The sequence below is a fragment of the Papaver somniferum genome, unplaced genomic scaffold, assembly GCF_003573695.1.
Source record: "Papaver somniferum cultivar HN1 unplaced genomic scaffold, ASM357369v1 unplaced-scaffold_81, whole genome shotgun sequence".
Classification (NCBI taxonomy): domain Eukaryota; kingdom Viridiplantae; phylum Streptophyta; class Magnoliopsida; order Ranunculales; family Papaveraceae; genus Papaver; species Papaver somniferum.
Genome location: NW_020651082.1, coordinates 5,480,567 through 5,502,498, shown reverse-complemented (window position 1 = coordinate 5,502,498; position 21,932 = coordinate 5,480,567). Strand labels below are relative to the sequence as shown.

Genomic DNA, 21,932 nt, shown 5'->3' with positions numbered 1-21,932 from the left:
ACACCTGTAGCAAATGATATACTTGCACATCTCGAAAAACGGTACTACTATAGAACTTCTGTTGTCTAAACTTTCTATTAACAAATTCTTTTTCTTTTTTTTTGTATAATTTTAGCCCTACCCAGCAGTAATTCCTGGGTCCGCCCTGAATTGTCTCTCCAGCTTCGTTGGGCTCCCAGATTCCTAAAAAATTGAAGTTCCAACCAGTAGTAGAAGCTGACAAGGCCACCATTTCCTGAACTGTAACCTTTTTAACCTTTCTATCTACCGACCTTAAAAAGAGCTTGAAGAAAGAGAGAATCGAGGGAATGATCATTTGAGCTGTCCAATTCTCCAAGACAAACATCAAGCATCATAATAAGCATCATAATATCAGATATAAAACTAAGATCATTTTCTTTTAATCGGCAAAACCATAAACCTTTTCGATTCGCAACAGTGAAGAAATTAATGAAGATCTCAAATCAGCTTACAACATCTGAAGAAAATGAGCAAGTAAAACATGTTGCTGAACATGTGACACTACCCATTCAGAACATTTGTTTCGACTCCCTTTTCTTCCCCGCGGTATAGTAGCAGCGATATCACACATATTTTGAACTGCTATTTCATAATATTAGAATATGCTATGAAACCATACGCATTCTCATACCCAAAAAAAAAAACGAAAAAAAAGAAAGGAAAAAAAAAATTGTTCCCAAGAAATAACGGAGTGAAACGAGCTAAACAATATCACAAAATCTCAGCTGGCTAGAATAAATCTGGTTTCAGATTCAATATTACCACCTAAAAATGAGCATCCCTGGTTTTGGTTACTATCTCCATATCTCTTAAATAAAAGTCTCAAGAAAAGTTTTAGTAGAAGTATTACCACCTAACAGAATGAAGTGACCAATTTACACAGTTATCATCCTACAGAACTTGCACAAAAACAGGTGTGGATCAAACTATTACTACTCTTTTAAATGGAAGTACCATGGGAAACAAAGATGCTAAAGTATAAGCCGAGGTAGGTTATCCTCAAGTACAGTTACTTTGTTTTAGTACCTCATATTAAATCTGCCTCATCTTTTTACCCTCGCCTGATTATGAATCCATTTCTCATGGTATTTGGGACCATAAGGAACAGCTTTCCCATTAATGAAAGGCTCACCTATAGAATAAACCAACAGTCCAAAACACAGAACAAAGTCACGACCAACCTAGACCTAAAATTTGATTTTGTTGAGAATGGTTTACGTAGAGTATGAGAAAATTAAGATATAAAAAAAAAATGGTGCAAACAATAAAAATGCTTGGCACGTTGACAAAAATATATTCAAACATGGATATATGGTCTCCGGACAAAAGATATGTGACTTCATACTGCTTCTCTAGTGTGGTCCATCATCAAGTCTATAATATCACATAAAACTAAAACAAGAATGTCTACTTAAGAATTCAGTTCAAAATACAAACTGGATCTGCATGCGTATATGTGATAACTGATGCTTATTTTATAGGCCCTAGCACATCGCAGTTTGTATATTATGAAAACTAGTGGACATACTTTTGATTTTGTACGAAACATCCTCTGAAACAATGGCTCCCAAAGCAAAGTAGCATTTAGTAGACATTGAGTATATTTTCATCCGTGCTTCTTCTTCGCTATAAAATAAAAGATATGCGTCCATCAAAACAAATACTGAGGAAAAGAAAGACTTGAAATTGTCACTGCCTGTCCAGCTAAACAATGAACTTTCAGATCCTGGATAGACTTGATATGATCTCTTCTCAGATTTTAAACAGCCCAGCTAAACACTTAGAATTGTCACTGACTGTCAAACACATGGTTACTGAGGAAAAGAAAGATGCGTTAAATTGTACTAATAATGCATCAAGAAGAAATCTTAGACACGTCAGTGTATAGGGAAAATCAATCCCACACTTAATGAGTAATAATCCTCTTAAAACAACATACAATATGCACACAATATCAAATCAGCATGAGGTGGTGTCACAATCGTGAATATTGGAGTTAAAATTTGCCGTACGGATACACATGTTTAAAACCACATCACATAAATACATATACGAGTGAAGTAAGTATAAATACTTTGATAAACAGACACTACAACTGAATCACAGGAGCGGAGTAAAAAACACTCCTACAACTTTAGAAAGCGTACTTATATACCTAGCAATACCAGTCTAGTTATATTGTTATGCCTTCCCATGTAACCTCATGTGCAGTCTTAGTTAAATTAATAGGCGGTCCTAAATAACTTCATATGCAATCTCAGTTCAACAATGAAACGCACTCCATGGAAGATGTGCTGTGGCAAGATGATTCCCATTTAATCTCATTATCTTTTCGTACAGTCCATAGTAGTCACCTAGCCCATGCTGAATCATAAGCGTTTCCAAGCCACTGAACTCGCCCCTGCACCAGTATCGCCTATATTCGATATTATTTATCAAGGCGACAGCAAATCTGCAGTCGCTTGACAACTCCAGTGGAAAATCGGTGGAACCCACAAACTCTACAGCATAAGCGAACGCCTTGGTCCCATTAAATTCGACCGTCTCTTCTGGAATGTACATTAGCATAATCATCACACACATGAAAGCCTCCTTCTGATCATCTTTGACTACAAAACCTAATCCTGTTCTGTATTTGGTTTTAGAGGCATCGCATGCCAATCTCCTCCAATTTGGTCTAGGAGCTCTGCACGCGACAATGTGTCTTGTTGCTGCTGCAGAAGGTGTTAGTGGGGGCAGCCAAAAAGATGGTTTTGACACATCAAAACCTTGAATTTCATTTCCATAATCCAGCGGACTGAAGACTAGGATGGAGCCAGTTAGAACCTTTAGATATGGACCACACTCGTACTCGTGTAGTACTAGGATACTCCATTCGTCGTTAATCTCAAAAACTCGAGGGAAATTTCGACATCGAAATAGAGGATAAGATTTGTTATGTAGATAAACATTATGAATAGTATCACCATATTCAGTAACATACTCATGTTTGTAAAAGTAAGTTCTGGGTTTCACAAATAAGGTATAATCGGGAGAGGAAGAAGAGAAGAAGTGTCTGATTGAGTCAAAAATATTAGGTTTAGGTGATTGGAGATCTAGGTTTTGATAAAAAGGACGAAGATGGAGATGAAACAAATTTCTCAAATAGACTGGTAGTTTTAGGTGAAAAACTGACCTGGATACCTTTTTCAACAACATGTATGTATTTTCCCAGCCCTAATTTGCGAATCAAACGATAAAACATTCCCATTTTGCTGTGATTGACGATATAAATTTTTTCTTCTTCAACTTCCTCTTATGATTTTCATCTAAATCTACTCTCCTTTCATTTCAATCTTGTTTCTCTCAATCCCTTTCTTTCCTTGAATTCATGTCTGTCTATTTATTTATCTCTTCCCATCTTTCTCGAAAATTCTAGACAACCCTAGATTATTCTAGAAAATTCTTTTAATTCAAGGCCAATTTCTACTTTCCCCGGTCCCTTCAGCTATTTGTAACTACAGCCTAGCCAATTCACACAACCAATTTCAACATTGGCTTGGCTTGGCTGTAGTTACAAATAGCTGAAAGAGGCTTTAATGTGTGTGTGATTATAATTTCTACTCTCCTTCATCACACACATTAAAGCCTCCTTCTGATCATCTTTGACTACAAAACCTAATCCTAATCATCCATTGATTACTTAACGGATTAAATGAAATGGCAACCATAAACTGTTTATAGGAGCGCAAAAGTGGATTCTATCAATAATATTACACAAAGGACAGGTTGAGATTTTACATGGAAATTTAGAAACGCCATGAAAAAAGTTAATTATTAATGGAAAAGTCACTTATATTTGAGGGATAGCCAACTTTTAGGTGAATTAAAAGAACAAAAACATTCCCAAATAAAAGAGCTTCTCCAATTGTGAATGTGCTTCCTTCCTAAATGACACTATAAACAAGACATCCTCCTTCCTATTTGGCATGTGAATGTGCTTCCTTCCTAAATGACACTATAAACAAGACATCCTCCTTCCTATTTGGCATTTCGAAAAGTTGGGAGAAAAAACTGATCGAAATGTTAGGAATGAAAAAAACTGTTCTCCAACCCTAGTTCTCTGTGACCTCTTTATTGCCTAGTTGTTGTAATAAATAAAAAAAATCCAACCAAAGTTTATCAGGCTTTTTTTTCCTGATAAACTTAGATTTATTCGTAAAACTAAAAAAATTGATTAAAAGAGCGTAAAAGATAAACATAGAAATAGAAGCGCAAATGACTGGAAAGCGTTGGAGTTACAAAACTATCGCATCACAATTCAATTGACTGAAAAGTGTGAAAGGATGACGATACTCAAGCCGAAACATATTTCCCTAGCTTATTCTTGATGCAATCCGAAAATTCCTAAACCTTCACCAATCTCTTCTGTGCATAGTATCCATTATGCAGCACATAATGAAATATCATCAATAAAAAATTTAGTACAGAATTGAGTATCAGGTCATTACGAGAAATGTAACAATGTAAGACTGACTAAATTTAGTACCGAAAATTACATGCAAGTCAAATATGATTTTTCCTAATATTATATAATTTTGATTTTGTACCCTCATGATCATTTTTTACTTAAGTACTTACCATCCGAGAAGGTTATAAGGTTTTTAAAAGTTTTGCATGTCTATCTTAAGATTTTTCCTAATATTATATAATTTTGATTTTGTACCCTCATGATCATTTTTTACCTAAGTACTTACCATCCGAGAAGGTTATAAGGTTTTTAAAAATTTTGCATGTCTATCTTATGTGTACGAACACTTTATTTTTCACATTCATCCCATCGGAGAAGCTTTGGTTAACTTTTTTACGTAAGTACTCGCCACAATGGCCAACTTGTTGTGCTACTATTATTTGGTGAGATTTTAATTTCTATTGCTGCTGGATCATCACTACTTGGTGAGACGAAAAATAATGCTATTAAGGATGTTGAGAAAATGCTGGCCGGATTTAACTGGATTTATAAGGGAGAATTTACTACCAGTAGGATTTTCGCTAAAAATGCTAAATGTATTTTCTAAGGTAGCTTCCCCCTAACTTTAATAATGAAATAATAATAATAATCACTGATGAGTGGAAAGTTTTTGTAAATCCACCCTGAAACCAGATTTCGCATGGTAGCTTCCGCCCCAACAATTAACTTAAATAACAATATTTTGCTTATTTGTCCAATTGATTGATGAAAAAGATGGATATTAATAAATAAATAAAAAACATATATTTGAAACAATTAATTTCTTTAAATCAGGATAAGTAGCATTTTAGCTCGACTTATTATTTTCAGTGTCCTTTTTTAGATTACGTTTTAGTCCCTTAAATAACAACTTAAAATACACATTTTATGGAAGGAAAAATACTTGGGAATTTTAAATTTTATGGATTTTACGGAAAAACCTTTCCATCATGCTTGTATTATACATCTAAAAACCTATTTAAGTTTAAATTTCCACCAGTTAAGCTCAATCAGATAATACGACAACAAAAGTAACTACACCAACTACTATGAGCAGTTCATACACAAGATTTAAGGGATATGAAAGGAATAGGGAGAGTAATTCATACACAAGATCTGGATGAGGAATATGAAAGAAGCTACTAGAAATCTTTTTCTTCTTGGATTCTTCAAGACTGCCATTAATAAAATATTTAAAAGTTAATTAATTAATAACAATACAGTAAAACCTCCATCTAAGAAAAATTTTGGGACCTTGTAAAAATATTCTTATATAGAAGTATTTTTACATAGAATAAGTCAAGTCTGGACAAGAATTTCTTGATAGTATGGAATTTATTCCTTTATAAAGTATTGATTTTTCAACTCTATATCAAGAGATAAACGACAAATATAGACATCTAGAATTACTTCACTATCATACATTTCCATGAAGATATACATTGTTTGGTGCCCAGCCGATAATAACTACGCTGTGCTTTGGCACCCAACATTTCAAGTAGGAATGTACCTGGACCAGTAGAGAGAATCTCGGCCGAAATTCTAGGTTTCGATCCATGGTCGAGACGAGTTTCTCAATCTTGCTGAGACGAGATTTGACCGAAAAACTCACCGAGGATGCCGAGATTCCACATGGATGGGCCGAGATTTCATCGAGACAAGTTTTAACATACGAAAATTTAGTAAGAAAAATCATATCCAACACTTAACAACTCAAAAAGAAAAAAATATTTAAAAATTGGTGTTGTTTCTTAAGATGCATACACTTGGGGCACAAAATTTAGAAAAATAAAATATAAAACATAATAATACCTGATAACTGGATATTTCTTCTGATCCTTCATAAACTCTTCTGAATAATTAAACCATAATAAATTGGTTAAAATTGATCAGAACACAAATATGTATCTATATTCTAACTAAACAAAAATAAAACCAATTTAACAAGTCAAAATTAGACATTACCGAGCTGATCCATAGATATCTTTGTGGGATCTGAAAAAGGGAAATAATTATCATTATCAGGACTGAAATTCAAACAAAAACCATAAAAATGCTTCAAAAACAAAACCCTAAAAATTCTTTAACGGAGATACTTACTCCCGTATCTGTCAATATAAGGATTATCAAATCTGGATTTATGAGGAAGAGGATATTTGGTGGATGAATCTGAAGAGGATGAGAAATATCTCAACTTTGATGATGATGGAGCATTTGGAGAAGATGAGAAAATAGGGTTGGCTGCTTTATGTCGACAGAAAGAGGAATAGATAGAAGAAGAAACGCATTTTAGTCTCATCATCATAGGGTTGAAGCTTAGATCTGCAACAAAAAGAAAAACCCCAAATTAATAAATCCAGTTAGAAATCAATCGATATTTTCTGGTGGTGATGGAAATTATGTTGCAAAGACGGTAGTAAAAATACACACTAACACAAGTGCTTCTACGGGTGGAGAGAGAAAGAGAGATGTCCCGGAGATGCTTCTTCTTCAACTTCGGAAGGATATAGAGCTTATCCAATGGGTGAGCCACGCGAGAACCCGCATCCGATCCAACTGGTGGTTTATCAAAAGTGATTGTAGTAGTGGTAAAAACTGGGTCTTTTCAGACTTGTGAAGAAAACAATTTTTATAGATTTAAATTAAACAGGCAAATAAATAAAATAGTTCAAACCTTTAGAGAAAATACCAAGACTAGGATTCCACCATTGACCAATTAAATAGTAAATTCTAAATAATATTCATGCAATTCTATCTTTAAAAATAATTCTAATATTTGCCTCAAATATATTTTTGAAGTAATAATTGTAATCACAAAGTATAAAACATCAAAAGTTTTTAAAACCCAGCATGCTTCATCAAAATAATTCACAACTATTCAATAAAAACTAATATTTCAAATTCAATTCCATGCAAATAATCAAATAATAATATTGCAAATAAATAATAAAATTAGAATTATACCAATCAATATGGACCAATGGCTTCCTCCGTCGTCTCGGCTAATGGGTTTAGCTCCTCATCCCAAAGACACACTCACAAGATGAATTCATGGCTAAAATAGGTGTTTTTATTGATGAGTATAAGATGAAACAGAAATTTGCAACGCTGTAATGGTGTTACAGCGCCACTGTTACAAAGGGGTAAGTGCTTTTAAGACTGCTGTAAACGATAAGCCATTACTGCTGTAAAACAACGACACTGGTATTGTTATTTAAGACTGCTAAAGAACGACTGACTATGTGAGTCTGTTCTTCGTGTTCTTCAGGATCTTCAATGGCAGCAGCATCAGCAGCAATATCTCCTGTAACTTCTTCTTCTCGTCTATCCTCTACTCCCAATTCTCTCCTAAGGTTTTCTAACCCTTCTATGACTTGAACCAACTCTTATATAGTCTTTTAATCCCCAAAAATCTCTACTGAATCCGACTTTTTCTTTTCTTTTTTCTTCTCTGCGCTGTTGAGAGAATATCTCTCTCTGATCTCCCTGTACGCGTTTATGAGCTATTCTATTGCCCCAAAACTCTCCCAAGACTTTAACATGACCAAGTAGAGTTTTCTTTAGCGTAAAACTCTCCCAGAATCTCCTCAAAAAATCTTTGAAACGTAAACAGAACTATACATGTCCTATTTGGACTCTGATTTCTTCTCCCGGCTATTCCAGCCCAATCTGATCGATCAAAACACATGTACCATCTCTGTTTAGTCCATTCACATCCAGCCCAACTGATTTTAGGGGTTGAATCTCTTTAGAAACCGTCCATTAATCGAATCCAACTCTGCCAGTAAACATGCATGAAGTTTCCCGCCAAAAAATTAATTTGAAAACGTGAAGAAATGTGATCTCCCCCTATCCAGTTCTGGTGTCCCTTTAGCAGCTGCCTGGAAATGGGTCACCCCTTAGTAATTAGGTTACCCCTTATCCAAAATCAAGGGTCCGTATAGCAAGTGTCCTATGGGGCATTTTCCGCACTTTTTTCGGGGTTCCTCCGGGGTATTTCTGGGATACTTCCGGTACACTTCTGAGGCTCTTCCGGTACGTTATCAACGGAGGTCCAAATGCCACATTTTTAGCCAAATTCGCCGCAAGAGATTATTTTCCAAAAACACCTACAAATACATAAAATAACCAAATAAGTACAATATCGAGTACTAACAATATATACAAATGAGCTATATTAGACACATAAATGCGTCTATCACCAACCCACCTAGGCATGGGTTGATTATGGGTGAGGCACGCGAGAACCTACCGTATGTTGGGTCGGTTGCGGGTAGAAACTTCCTTCACCCGATCCGACCCACCCACCCGTCCAATATTCCCTAGCATTCTAGACCTTAGATTATTTATCATAGAATGAATCTCAGCCATTGAATTGACAATATAAAACACCTAACTAGAGCTGCACATAACCGACTCGACCCACCGACCCGACCCGTACCCGTCGAAAAATACCCATCCAACTCACCTTGAATTATATAATTTTGTATGATATAAGTAACTTGCAAGTTATGGCGGATAACCCGTCACCCGAACCGACCCAACCCGCCATAATATGGGTTGGGTGAAAACCGACCCATTGTTTTGGTGGGTTGGTTGCGGGTGACAAATTCAGTTACCCACCAGCAGTGGGTTGGGTGGTGGGTGAGGCCAAAACCGACCCAACCCGACCCATGTGCAGCCCTAGCTGTGCTTGTGTGAAATTATTTTCTTATTAATTGTAAATTTTATGTTTAGCAATTTTAAGACTTTATTAGCCTCCTTAAATTGGGGCATATCCCAATTAATTTGGGCCTACATTACAGGACAAAAAAATATATTCGACGGATGAAAATACCAATCTACCTTTTATCAAATACTAAAACTACAAATTATCCCAATTAAATTCTAATAATTAATAAAACTAAAATCGAAATTATAAAACAAAAAACTTACATCAAAATCAAATTCATATCCATCTCCAACTAAAAACTTAAATCAATATAAAATCAAAATCAAAATCAAAATCAAATGGCACGAATCAAGTACTTTTCTAGCAACCCAATCCCCTAAATTAAGTTTTAACAACATGCAATTATTCAAAATTCGATTTTTTTTTAAATCAAAGTGTTCTGGGTTTACCAGAATTGGTCTATGTTAATGTCCACATAGCCCGACTATGATATGGAAGAGATAATCGTTTTTTCTGTATAATTTTTGGGTTAGAGTTGGATTACATGTATCTCCACATAAACCGATTTTGCTAACAACCGGATTATTTAAGGGTCCACATAAATCGATTGTTATTGATCTTCCCCAAAACAGTAGATATGGTACACCTACATAAACCGATTCATTAACCATGTTTGAAGTTTTTGCACAAATCTTGAAATTTTTATGCTTATATTGTAGAGCATGAAATTTTGAATTGAATGCAAAAAGAATGAGGTCATTCCGACATCGAAAAACAGTCGAAGAAATTAATGCCCAGATTTACAATCGGTTTACGTGGGCATTTACGCAAACCGATTCTGGCAAGAAAAAATCACAGAAAAACTCTTGAACTTTAAAATCGGTCTATGTTTTAAGTATTATAAACCGATTCTTACAATCAGTTTATGTGAGCATGAACATCCACCGATTTTGGGCAAGTTTTTTTTCATGTTTTGATGAAGAATAAAGATTAGTAATTTCTAGTTTAATCTCATTAAACATCAATTAATCACCCAATTAATGCTAATTAATCAAGGAATAAATTAGCCATTTTTAAAAATAATTGGATAAGGGGTGTTCTTTTTTACCTTTCGATGACCTTTTTTTATTCTGTAGCCGTAGGCCCAAATTAATGGCCATAGATCCCAATTTAGCCAGTAGATCTAAAAGGATTATTTATTGCATTAGAATTAGTTTTAGTAAATAGAATATATTTTTAATTAAAAATACACACTAACACAAGTGCTTCCGCGGGTGGAGAGAGAAAGAGAGATGTCCCGGAGATGCTTTTTCTTCAACTTCGGAAGGATACTGGAAAGAGTAAAAGGGTATAGAGCTTATCCAATGGTTGTGTATATATTTCGTACGGGGCAAAAAAAGTTATTCATTTCCGATAGGGGTGTGCGTAAGGAAGCACATAATCGACTCGACCCGTCGACCCGACCTGTACCCGTCGAAAAATACCCGCATCCGATTCAACCTACTTAGGTATGGGTTGACTATGGGTGAGGCACGCGAGAACCCACCGTATGTTGGGTCGGTTGCGGGTAGAAATTTTCTTCACCCAAACCGACCCACCCACTCGCCCAATATTCCCTAGCATTCTAGCCCTTAGATTATTTATCATAGAATGAATCTCAGCCATTGAATTGACAATATAAAACATCTAACTAGGGCTGCACATAACCGACTCGACACACCGCCCCAACCCGCACCCGTCAAAAAAAACCGAACCCGATCCAACCCACCTTGAATTCTATAATTCTGTATGATACAAGTAACTTGCAAGTTATGGCGGATAACTCACCACCCGAACCGACCCAACCCGCCATATCGTGGGTCGGGTAAAAACCGACCCATTTTAATGGTGGGTTGGTTGCGGGTGACGAATTCAGTTACCCACCATCAGTGGGTTGGGTTGTGGGTGAGGTTAAAACCGACACAACCAGACCCATGTGCATCCCTAGTTGTGTGTGATTATTTTCTTATTAATTGTAAATTCTATGTTTAGCAATTTTAAGACTTTATTAGCCTCCTTAAATTGGGGCATATCCCAATTAATTTGGGCCTACATTCCAGGACAAAAAAATATATTCGACGGATGAAAATACCAATCTACCCTTTATCAAATACTAATACTATAAATGTATCCCAATTAAATTCTAATAATTAATAAAACTAAAATCGAAATTATAAAACAAAAAACTTAAATCAAAATCAAATTCATATCCATCTTCAACTAAAAACTTAAATCAATATAAAATCAAATGATACGAATCAGGTACTTTTCTAGAAACCCGATCCCCTAAATTAGGTTTTAACAATATGCAATCATTCAAAATTCGATGTTTTTTTAAATCAAAGTGTTTTGCGTTTACCAGAATCGATCTATGTTAATGTCCACATAGCCCGATTCTGATATGGAAGAGATAATCATTTTTTCTGTATAATTTTTGGGTTAGAGTTGGATTACATGTATCTCCACATAAAACTGATATTGCTAACAACCGAATTATTTATGGGTCCACATAAACCCAAAACGGTAGATATGGTACACCTACATAAGCCGATTCATTAATCATGTTTGAATTTTTTGCACAAATCTTGAAATTTTTATGCTTATATTGTAGAGCATGAAAATTTTAATTGAGTGCAAAAAGAATGAGGTCATTCCGACATCGGACGAAGAAGTTATGAGAAAAACAGTCGAAGAAATTAATGCCCAGATTTACAGTCGGTTTACGTGTGCATTTACGTAAACCGATTATGGCAAGAAAAAATCACAGAAAAACTCTTGAACTTTACAATCAGTCTACGTTCTAAGTATTATAAACCGATTCTTACAATCAGTTTATATGAGCATGAACATCCATCGATTTTGGGCAAGTTTTTTCAAAAAAGAAAAAAAGTTTTTTTTTTCATGTTTTGATGAAGAATAAAGATTAGTTAATTTCTAGTTTAATTTGATTAAACATCAATTAATCATCCAATTGCAAAGAAGGAATATGTTGAGAGTCAGAAGGTCAGACGCATGACAAATGATACCTATATTGCATATATACATGAACTGGCCAAGTCTTATGGTGTGGATACTATTGAGGATATTGAACTACTGGTGCAAAGAATCTGTGAAGCTAGTATCAAACAGAAGAACTTGGAGATGCAATAGGAAGAGTTGGAGGAAACTAGAAAAAATAAGAGGTCTAGAAGGAATGCGGAGGCAGCTGATTATGAGGATAACAATAGGAAGAATAATACGGGAACCAGTTCAATTGATGTTGTTGGCATGGAGCATGACATGATTGAGGAAGGAGAAAATGGTATTGAGGAGCACTTCCATGGAAATCAAGTTTCACCTGCAAAGTTGGTAAATTCTCTCACTCTAAAATATTTAAAGTTCATTATTTTTCCTTGTTTTTCAAATAAGTTAACTATCTTTAAAACCCTGAATTGCTTCAGTATGAAGATCCTCTCATTGAATTTGTTCAAGGTTATGGGAATAAGAAAACTAGAAATCAGTTGAAAGAATTAGTTAGAAATAATGACCCAGATATTGTTTTTTTATGTGAAACTAAAACTTATTTTAAAAAAATGTTCAGCCTAATAAAACCTCTTAGTTATCCTAATTACAGGATCATCAACCCTATAGGATTTTCTGGAGGACTTTGTATGCTTTGGAAAGATGGTCTGGATCTAGAGTTAATTAATGAAACAGCTCAGTTAATTAACTGTACGATTGGATAGATGCTAGAGCGAATTTTTTTTACTCACTTATATGTATGGACTTCTGAACAATGAGGCTAGAGCACAACAATGGAATTTCTTAGAGGAAACTAGACTAGACTATTTCCATCCTTGGATTTTAATTGGTGATCTTAATGTCATCGTCGATAAATCTGAAAAACTGGGAGGTAAAGTAGTTGATCAACACCAAATTGATTATGCAAAAAGTTTGTTTGATCTTGCAGGTTTGCATGAAATCTCTTTCATAGGTAATCCTTTCACATGGTCCAATAGAAGGCATGGTCATGATCTAATTCTTTAGAGACTAGACAGAGCCTTAGCTGACAACTCTTGGTTTGATTGTTACCCCAATAGTCATGTTTTTCATCTAGCTCCCATAGCTAGTGACCATAGCCCTATTCTTTTTGGATATGCTAGAAATACCAATACTACTAGGAAACATATTAAGTTCAACAAATTTTGGCTTAATGACCCTAGATGTAGGGAAATAGTGCAAAGTTCTTGGCATTGCAACCTCCCAGGCTCACATGCTTTTAGACATAAGAAATCTCTCCAAATTGTGAAACGTGAATTTAATCACGGGAATCTGAATACTTTTGGCCATATTCAAAATAATATCAAAAATATAAATTTTCAGTTAGAAGAGGTGCATATGCAAGGTATTGCTGACCTTAATGATGATAGGCTTATTGGACTTTGCCGGTCACCTTAGATGTTTTCCGGCCAAGTTCCAACCACTTTACCAGTTTTCCGGTGACAAATTTTTGGCAAGATTTTACATGGGTTTTTCACACACATGGGCTTGTTAGACCACTTGTACTTTGGGCTTTGAAGACCTGTTTTGGAAAGATGAAAAGATACAAAAAGGTTTCTACAACTTTATCATCACGTATTTTCAACTTGGAGGTTTTGGAGAGAACTACTACTAGGGTTTTCTTTTCGTTATTTTCATCTTCTTTATTATTGATTATGATGAACTCCATTAATATGAGTAACTAAATTCAGTTATTGGTTATGTGATAAAGTTGATTTCTCAAATATGATATTGCTTCAATGAATTAGTTTTGTCTCAACATTTTATTGTTTATGATTCATGGTTTATATTGTTATATGATTTGATTGTTTGTTTGGTTGAGTCCGGAATCAATCCGATTTGCATTCATTTCTATTGCTAGATTAGGTTTTATTATACGAAAAAGCGATAAATTCCTGATTACAAGTAGTATAAATGTGAGTAGTTCTTGTAGTGATATATCCTACTAGTCACATATGAATCATAACCTTAGTTAAATCGAATTAGTGCTTTTACACGTTTGGTTGCTTTGATTATTCTTATTCCATAAAACTTAAAGCTTTTAGGGAGTTAAACTTAATTGTGCTTTTACACTTTAGGTTGCTTTCTAGGAAGAATTCACATATGCATCTTTTAATGTGGTTGTGATGAAATCATGGAATTAGCGGGATATACTTGCGTTCAAGGTATCCTAGGACTTTTAGTGAATGAGAGATTAGAATATCAATTCTAGTCATTGATGAAAATGCATGTTTGTGAATGATACTATCCCATGACCAATATCTTCTCCTTATTGATTTTCTAATTATTTTATTGCTTAGATTTATTTTATTGCTTTGATAAACAAAAATCCCCCTTGGTTACCTTAGAAACTGAAAATCGCATAACAACAATTGCCTCCCTGTGGATACGTACTCTTTCTTACCTTATACTTAATCCATATTATTTGTGAGTGAGGAAGTGAATTATTTTTGACGCATACGACAACGATCAAAATTTAGAATCTGAAGTTGGAGGTGTTTGCCAATTAGAATGATTAACAAAGTGGAGGTGGATAAGTTGACAAGGGTTTGAGCTGATGGTAGAGAAGTGCAGACAAGGGCTTGATGAAGCTGCAATAGATGTATGTTTAGGTTGAATGAAGTAAAGCTGCAGGGAAGAACATTAATTCCTTCCTGTGATGGAAGTTGAAATTGAGATGAATTGTTCAGCTGAGAAGACAAGGGTTTTGAGTCTGATGCCATGAGTTTGTGATTGTGCTTGTCTGCCGAGATGAATGTTACAGATGGGAGATGCCGTTGTTGCCGAGAGAAAAATAAGTTGCAGAAAATGAAATGGCAGATGTTAGTGGTGTTGAAAGGAGGTGCAAGAAGAAGCGGGAAGTTTATTGATAATTGAAGATGTAGTAAGCTGCAGTATGTGGGGATAGTAAAATTGCAAAGAAGGAATATGTTCTGTTGTAGGTAGAGCATGGTTGGTGCTAATGGTTTTATGATGTACTGAACTACAGACTAGCTGCAATGAGTTGGATGAGTAGTTGCTGATATACAGCTGAGTTACAGGTTATGAATGTGACAATGGTTGATCTGAGATGCAGTTCAGTAGGTGCTGGTGATTGTCATGGGAATTTTGCCTGAGTTGTGCAGGGGGGAATAAATGAATTCAGATTAAGGGGTTGTGTAGCTGCAGGGCTGATGGTGGTGACAGAACTATGAAGTACGGGTGATGCTGTTTGAGATAGGTTGGTTAGGCAAGTTATTGCAGCTGCATTTCAGGTGATGCAGTGAATACAAGCAAAAATTGGAAGATGGTCACAAAGATTACTGGTACAGGTCGTGGAAAGATGGGTTGTCATGTGGAATCTTTGCCAAGATTTGATTTCAGCTAGCTGTGGTACTGATGTTGTTGAATAACTGATGCTAATGTTACAGTTAAGGACTAGTGTAAAAGGAATGGGAATGATGCAGCGCCACCATGGCTGTGACTGGGGGTGAAGCGCAATAATTTCCCAACATAAGTTCAGCTTGTGCAAAATGACCTAGCCAAAGTGAATCAGACTGAGCCAGACCTGACTCATCTGATTAGCTAACTGACTTAATCTAGTTCAGACACTGAGTTATCTCGGTCGACTAGACCCTAACTCAGTGGATTTGACTGAGTTGACTGATACTTCGACCGGTGACCGGGTGGACTTTGCCGGTCACCTGAGATATTTTCCGGCCACTTTACCAGTTTTCCGGTGATAACTTTTTGGCAACACATGGGCTTATTGGACCACTTGGACTTTCGGCTTCGAAGACCTAGTTTTGGAAAGATGAAAAGCTACAAAAAGAGAGTTTCTACAACTTTATCATCACGTATTTTCTACTTGGAGATTTTGGAGATAACTACTACTAGGGTTTGCTTTTCGTTAGTTTCATCTTCTTTATTATTGATTACGATGAACTCCATTAATATGAGTAACTAAATTCAATTATTGGGTTTGGGGTAAAGTTGATTTCTTAAATATGATATTGCTTCAATGAATTAGTTTTGTCTCAATACTTTATTGTTTATGATTCATGGTTTATATTGTTATATGATTTGATTGTTTGGTTGGTTGACTCAGGAATCAATCCGATTTGCATTCATTTATATTGCTAGATTAGGTTTTATTATACGAAAAAAGTGATAAATTCCTGATTACAAGTAGCATAAATGTGAGTAGTGCTTGTAGTGATATATCCTACTAGTCACATATGAATCATAACCTTAGTTAAATCGAATTAGTGCTTTTACACGTTTGGTTGCTTTGATTAGTCTTATTCCATAAAACTTAAATCTTTTAGGGAGTTAAACTTAATTGTGCTTTTACACTTTAGGTTGCTTTCTAGGAAGAATTCACATATGCATCTTTTAATGTGGTTGTGATGAAATCAGGGAATTAGCGGGATATACTTGTGTTCAAGGTATCCTAGGACTTTTAGTAAATGAGAGATTAAAATATCAATTCTAATCATTGATGAAAATGCATGTTTGTGAATGATACTATCCCGTGACCAATATCTTCTCCTTATCGATTTTCCAATTATTTTATTGCTTGACTTTATTTTATTGCTTTGATAAACAAAAATCCCCCTTGGTTACCTTATAAACTGAAAATCGCATAACAACAGTTGACTCCCTGTGGATACGAACTCTTTCTTACCTTATACTTAATCCATATTATTTGTGAGTGGGGAAGTGAATTATTTTTGACGCATACGACAACGATCAGGGTTCTGCATAAGATTAAAAGAGTTAGTTACTTTTGAAAGTTACACATATTTCTATTTTTCTAGGTTCTCTAATTTACACTTGGATCGGTGATTCATATAATTGATAGACTGGTTTATGTATATTCGAATTACAAATCAAACAAGCCAATCAACTAACCTTCTTAGCAGGCTCGGTAAGCTTAACACCATACTTTGGCCAAGGAATCGCTTTTCCAAGAGTTTGTCCTAATGTTTCCATACCATCAAATCGTATGGGTAGACAGAAATTCGGTTTTATTACTTCCTCAATCAGGATTTTGTGGCAATCAACCTCCACCCCATCCTTTCCATATAATTGTTGTTTTCCTGCTAACAGAAAAGATCTACCTCTAGCAAGGACGTTTGCCTTAGACAGCTGGTAAAAAAGGTAGCACCTTCTACCCTGCGGAAATATTTGGCATATGATGAACATCTTCAAGCGAAAACTTCAAAGAAAATTTGAGGTTTAAAATGCATGTAAAAATAAAACAGATACTGGATGAAATGCTTCACTTTTCGTGATCTCAGATTTGCTCCGATTAGATATAGCTTTTGATGTCACATCCAGAGTATGTTTCCCCGAATTTTGTTGAGTTACCTGCAGTAGTAGAGTAATATTCCATATTTTGATAACAAATATACCAAATTCCACCTTGAATGTGAAGACACTGATGAATTGAATAGGTAACAAATATACAAGTTTCTCCAAAATACACCCTAGCATCCGTGATTCATATAGTTGATAGCATATTGCAGACTCATATGGTCTTAAGATCATGTACCTGGTTTAAAACGCATACCTTCAGAACTTTTTCAGATATTGTGGTACGACATTGGCTTGCGTTGAGTAGAGCCGGTGATTTCACAACCTCAGAATATTTTGGTTGACTTACCTGCATCAGAAAATTGAAATGAAAGTTTTACCTTCTTTTTGCAATGAAACCATTTAAGCACAATGCACAACTGACTCACAGTCAAATAACTAACCACATATCTCGTTCTATAAGGTTCTCTAAAATATACACTAACGTCCGTGATTCATATAGCTGATAACATATTCGTCTCTTATGTCAAACAAGATACATATATAAAACTGGTTTGTGTGAAAAAATATCCAATGAGTTAATAAAGCAAACAATCCAAGCAACCAACCTTTTGAACCAAGGTGGTTTGATTTGATGGCCAACAAATTTCAGCATCACCAACATCTTTAAAGTTTGTATCCCAGGTTTGCCAATAGGTAATTTGATGGTTTCATTTAGTACTTCACTAACCCGGACGCTATAGCATGTAACTGAAGCCGTCATTCCTGACTTCATTTTATAGAGTACCGACTTTGTAGAGTAATCTCTTCCAATGGCAACAATGTTGTCCTTTTCTCCAAATTAAAGTTTGCATCCTATGCCCTGCAGAAACACAAGGCGCATGAGAGATAGTAAATGGAAGATTAAAAATTTAAATGCGTTGGAAAACCATACATCAATGGTAACTTTTTCAGATGCCACATTCTGAGATTCCCTATTGGATGGAGGAGACGGAGACTTGTTTTTTGATACTAAAGACGTCGGAGATTCCCAGTGGATGGAGAAGACAGAGACTTCCCCAATGCATCTTCAACATTCTTGTCATTCCCCTCTCTTTTATGATCCCTTCTGTAGAGTCTTCCTGTTGTGGCTGCTTTTTTTTTGCTTCTGGAGCATTTTCCAATTCTTTTTCTTCCAACACTTCGAGATCATCATTTTCAGAATCGTCTGACTCTAGAAATAGCCGAAGCAACATATGAAACCATGTGATGTTTAAGTAGAAACAAGTAAGTACAAGATTTCGAACATTACCTGTTAATTCTTCAAATCTAACAGTGGGGACCATATCTTCACCATCATCGTCATCTGATTGTACAATGTCGTCATAACTCTCATCTAACTCCATCGTTTCTTCATCAGAATCCCCCTCATTATCCCATTGTTCCTCCTCTGGGGACACGTTGTAATCATCATATTCTCCCATGACAAAAGCTGTGTAGGTACATGCATCTCAGCTAGGAATTTGAGGTTATTTTGGAAAATATTAGCTAAACCTGACATGGTAGGCAATGTGTGTTACACCTATTTTCTATTATATGAAAATAAAACAAACATGAACTAATTGATACATGTAACTTGAGGCTAAAACATCGCTACAACGCACAAAATATCCTCATGAATATTGTGTTATCCACAAAGCGAAAGTTACCGGTTAAACGGTCTTATATAAATTTTTGTTACAAAAGCCAAGCACTAAAGCACCACATAATGATTATCCATTTTTAGCTTGAAGATGATAGTCAAATTGGACAACCAGCAACATGGTATCAATAAAAGTGGCAACTTAAAATGCAGATGTTACAAGCTCGCTAAGTAACAAATACTCAAATGATTAAATCTTGAGAAGATTTGCATATACATATATGATTGACACAACATCGTCGATCAAAGTAGAGTTATTAACTCTCAATCAAAATCCAACCCGAATAATAACTAAAACCCTAGAAAACAATTAGCATCGTTAAGTTTTTTTTTATTATTATTTTGTAAAACCTAACTAACTAGTAAAGCCTAACTAAGTAACATGAAAGAAAGATTCTTACCTATAACTTATAATAGTTCATGCATGTAACCTAATCCTAAAACATTATTGTTGTAACAAAATGGAATCACATCTCATCGTACAACCGTGATTGCCATTAACTTTGTTCTTTGATACAGCCGAATAAAAAACCTAATCATGCTTTAACTAGTAAACCTATAAGATCTAACATCTGATTCCATGAGATCCAATAAAAAATATAACATCAATTTAATAGTCATTCGATAATGGGTTTTAGATATAATACTAACAACCACGATCGAGTATGAAGAGGTAGGTTCCTTGTAAAGATCAGATATGGTACTAGAATTATGATTTCACGGAGAAAATGAATCAAGTAATAAATACTGAAAAAGTAGATCGAACTCATCTTTCTTTTTCTTTGGAATTTAACCAAACTATCAGTCGGGAATTGATTTTCCTTTTGAAATCATCCCGCCCAGTAAAATTCATTTTCATCACCCGCCAAACAAAAGATTTTTGGTGTTTTTATTTTTTTATTTCCAAATTTTTGATGTGTAACCAATATGGTTAATTTCCTTATTTTATAAGAGAATATATCGTAGATAGTTATGATAAATTTGTTTCCCAAAATTTCCCGAAATTTAGTTTCCTATCTCTAACCAACTCGAAAAGAGGCCATAGAAAAAAAAGTTACTTCCCTTTTTCGAATAATATTTTCCTTAATAATTTTAAGCTGGGTTGTCTCCTGTATTATTCTTGGTTTATGGAGGAAACGTATGAATTATTAGTGGCACCTATGTAGGAAACTTATTATTCTAATCATACAGTAAGCTACTAAAGATAAAGAAACTAAACCCATCCATTTTCATGTTCATCATTTCCAGAAAACATAAAATTTCAACGTGAATCATCTATCACATAAATGTCAACCCATCTATCAGCGTAAAAAGCCTGCATCTAGTGCAGTACTTAAAAAAATAAATACAACCACCACCAAAAACAAAATGGTCAGACGAAATACTTTATATCTAAAAATACGTAAACTAAAAGTTCACACATCAAAAACCCTAGTTAAAAAGCAAAGAACTTGTTAGATGAGTCCGGTTCTTTGTCAGATTAGTTTGGTTCCTCAATCTCATCCAAATCCACGCAAATATCATTATCATTAATATCGTCGTATCGCAGTACTTTACTTTCAATAGCACTTTACTTGTTCAAACTCGCATTTTTGTTAAAAGTATTGGCAAGGATATAATAAGATCAGACCTAAAGTGATAAATTGATTCTTATTGTTTACATGGGGGAACAACTGTATTTTTTACATTTTCTCCGTTCTTTCAGGTAATTATATTTAGTTTTCCAAAAGAATGCACACCTCATAAATAAATAAATAAATTTGCAAGAGTATATTGCATTCTGTAATGTCTGTGAACTTGTAAATAATTATCTGATTTTTTTCATGATTCCAATACCTAAGTAATAAAAGAATTCATAAACATCACCTTCTTCTAAATGACAAAATTATCAAACGAAACAAGAAACGAAAACAACTTTCAAAGCGTCCACAAAAAGAAATACATAAATCAAAACCTATCTTCAAAAAAAAAAAAACCATATCAAATGAACCATCCCCCATGTTCAAACAATTCTTCTCGCAACGCTGAGGTGAACTTGATCACTCCAACCAGCAGGCTTGGGCGCTTTGTAATCCTCAGATTTTCCATTTTCTGCTTCATCAGGCTCCACCTGCTTGTTAAGATCATGCTTGTTAACTTTTGGATCCTCTGCCATGTCCGGAACATCGGGATCTTCATCAATAATTTTAATAGTAGAAGGAAGAGCATCATCATTCACAGTAGGAACGTCAGCATAAGCAGGCACATCAGCATTCTCAACACTACTTACAGCGTCCAGAGGAACACCAAGAATAGCATCAACATAAATAGGAACATCATCATTGTCAACACTACTGACAACAAAACTAATTACAACGTCGATAGGAACACCAGGAACAATAGTTACTCCGTCCACAGTAATGATAATCCTCAATTTACGAGGACCAGCCATCAGTCGAAGACATTTTTGGATCTCATCTCTACAATCCCTCTTAGCATAATTCATTTTTCTCTTAATACTCTATGTTAATTTTTTTCTATGCTTGGTGGAATTTATATATATTTGTAAGGAAAACCCTAATTTTTTAGGTTTTCCATTATTATCTTAAATCACATATTCTTTGGTATTTACACCAAATATTGTAGCAATCTAATGAGATATAGAATGAATATTTTCATGTTTATCTAATTTCCTTTTTAAAATAAATCACGAT

General features: G+C 34.9%; 1 protein-coding gene across 1 annotated transcript; it reads right to left on the bottom strand.

Annotated features, from left to right (window-relative positions):
• Positions 1-336: 336 nt before the first annotated feature.
• LOC113345212 lies at positions 337-21,724 on the bottom strand. The gene is made up of 8 exons (XM_026589019.1): positions 21,377-21,724; positions 10,441-10,513; positions 6,611-6,832; positions 6,476-6,505; positions 6,323-6,362; positions 5,620-5,685; positions 1,550-1,647; positions 337-600 (listed from the first exon to the last, which is right to left on the bottom strand). Exons 1-8 carry the CDS (start codon positions 21,722-21,724, stop codon positions 470-472), a joined length of 1,008 nt encoding a protein of 335 aa, XP_026444804.1. The 3' UTR covers positions 337-469.
• Positions 21,725-21,932: the final 208 nt, after the last annotated feature.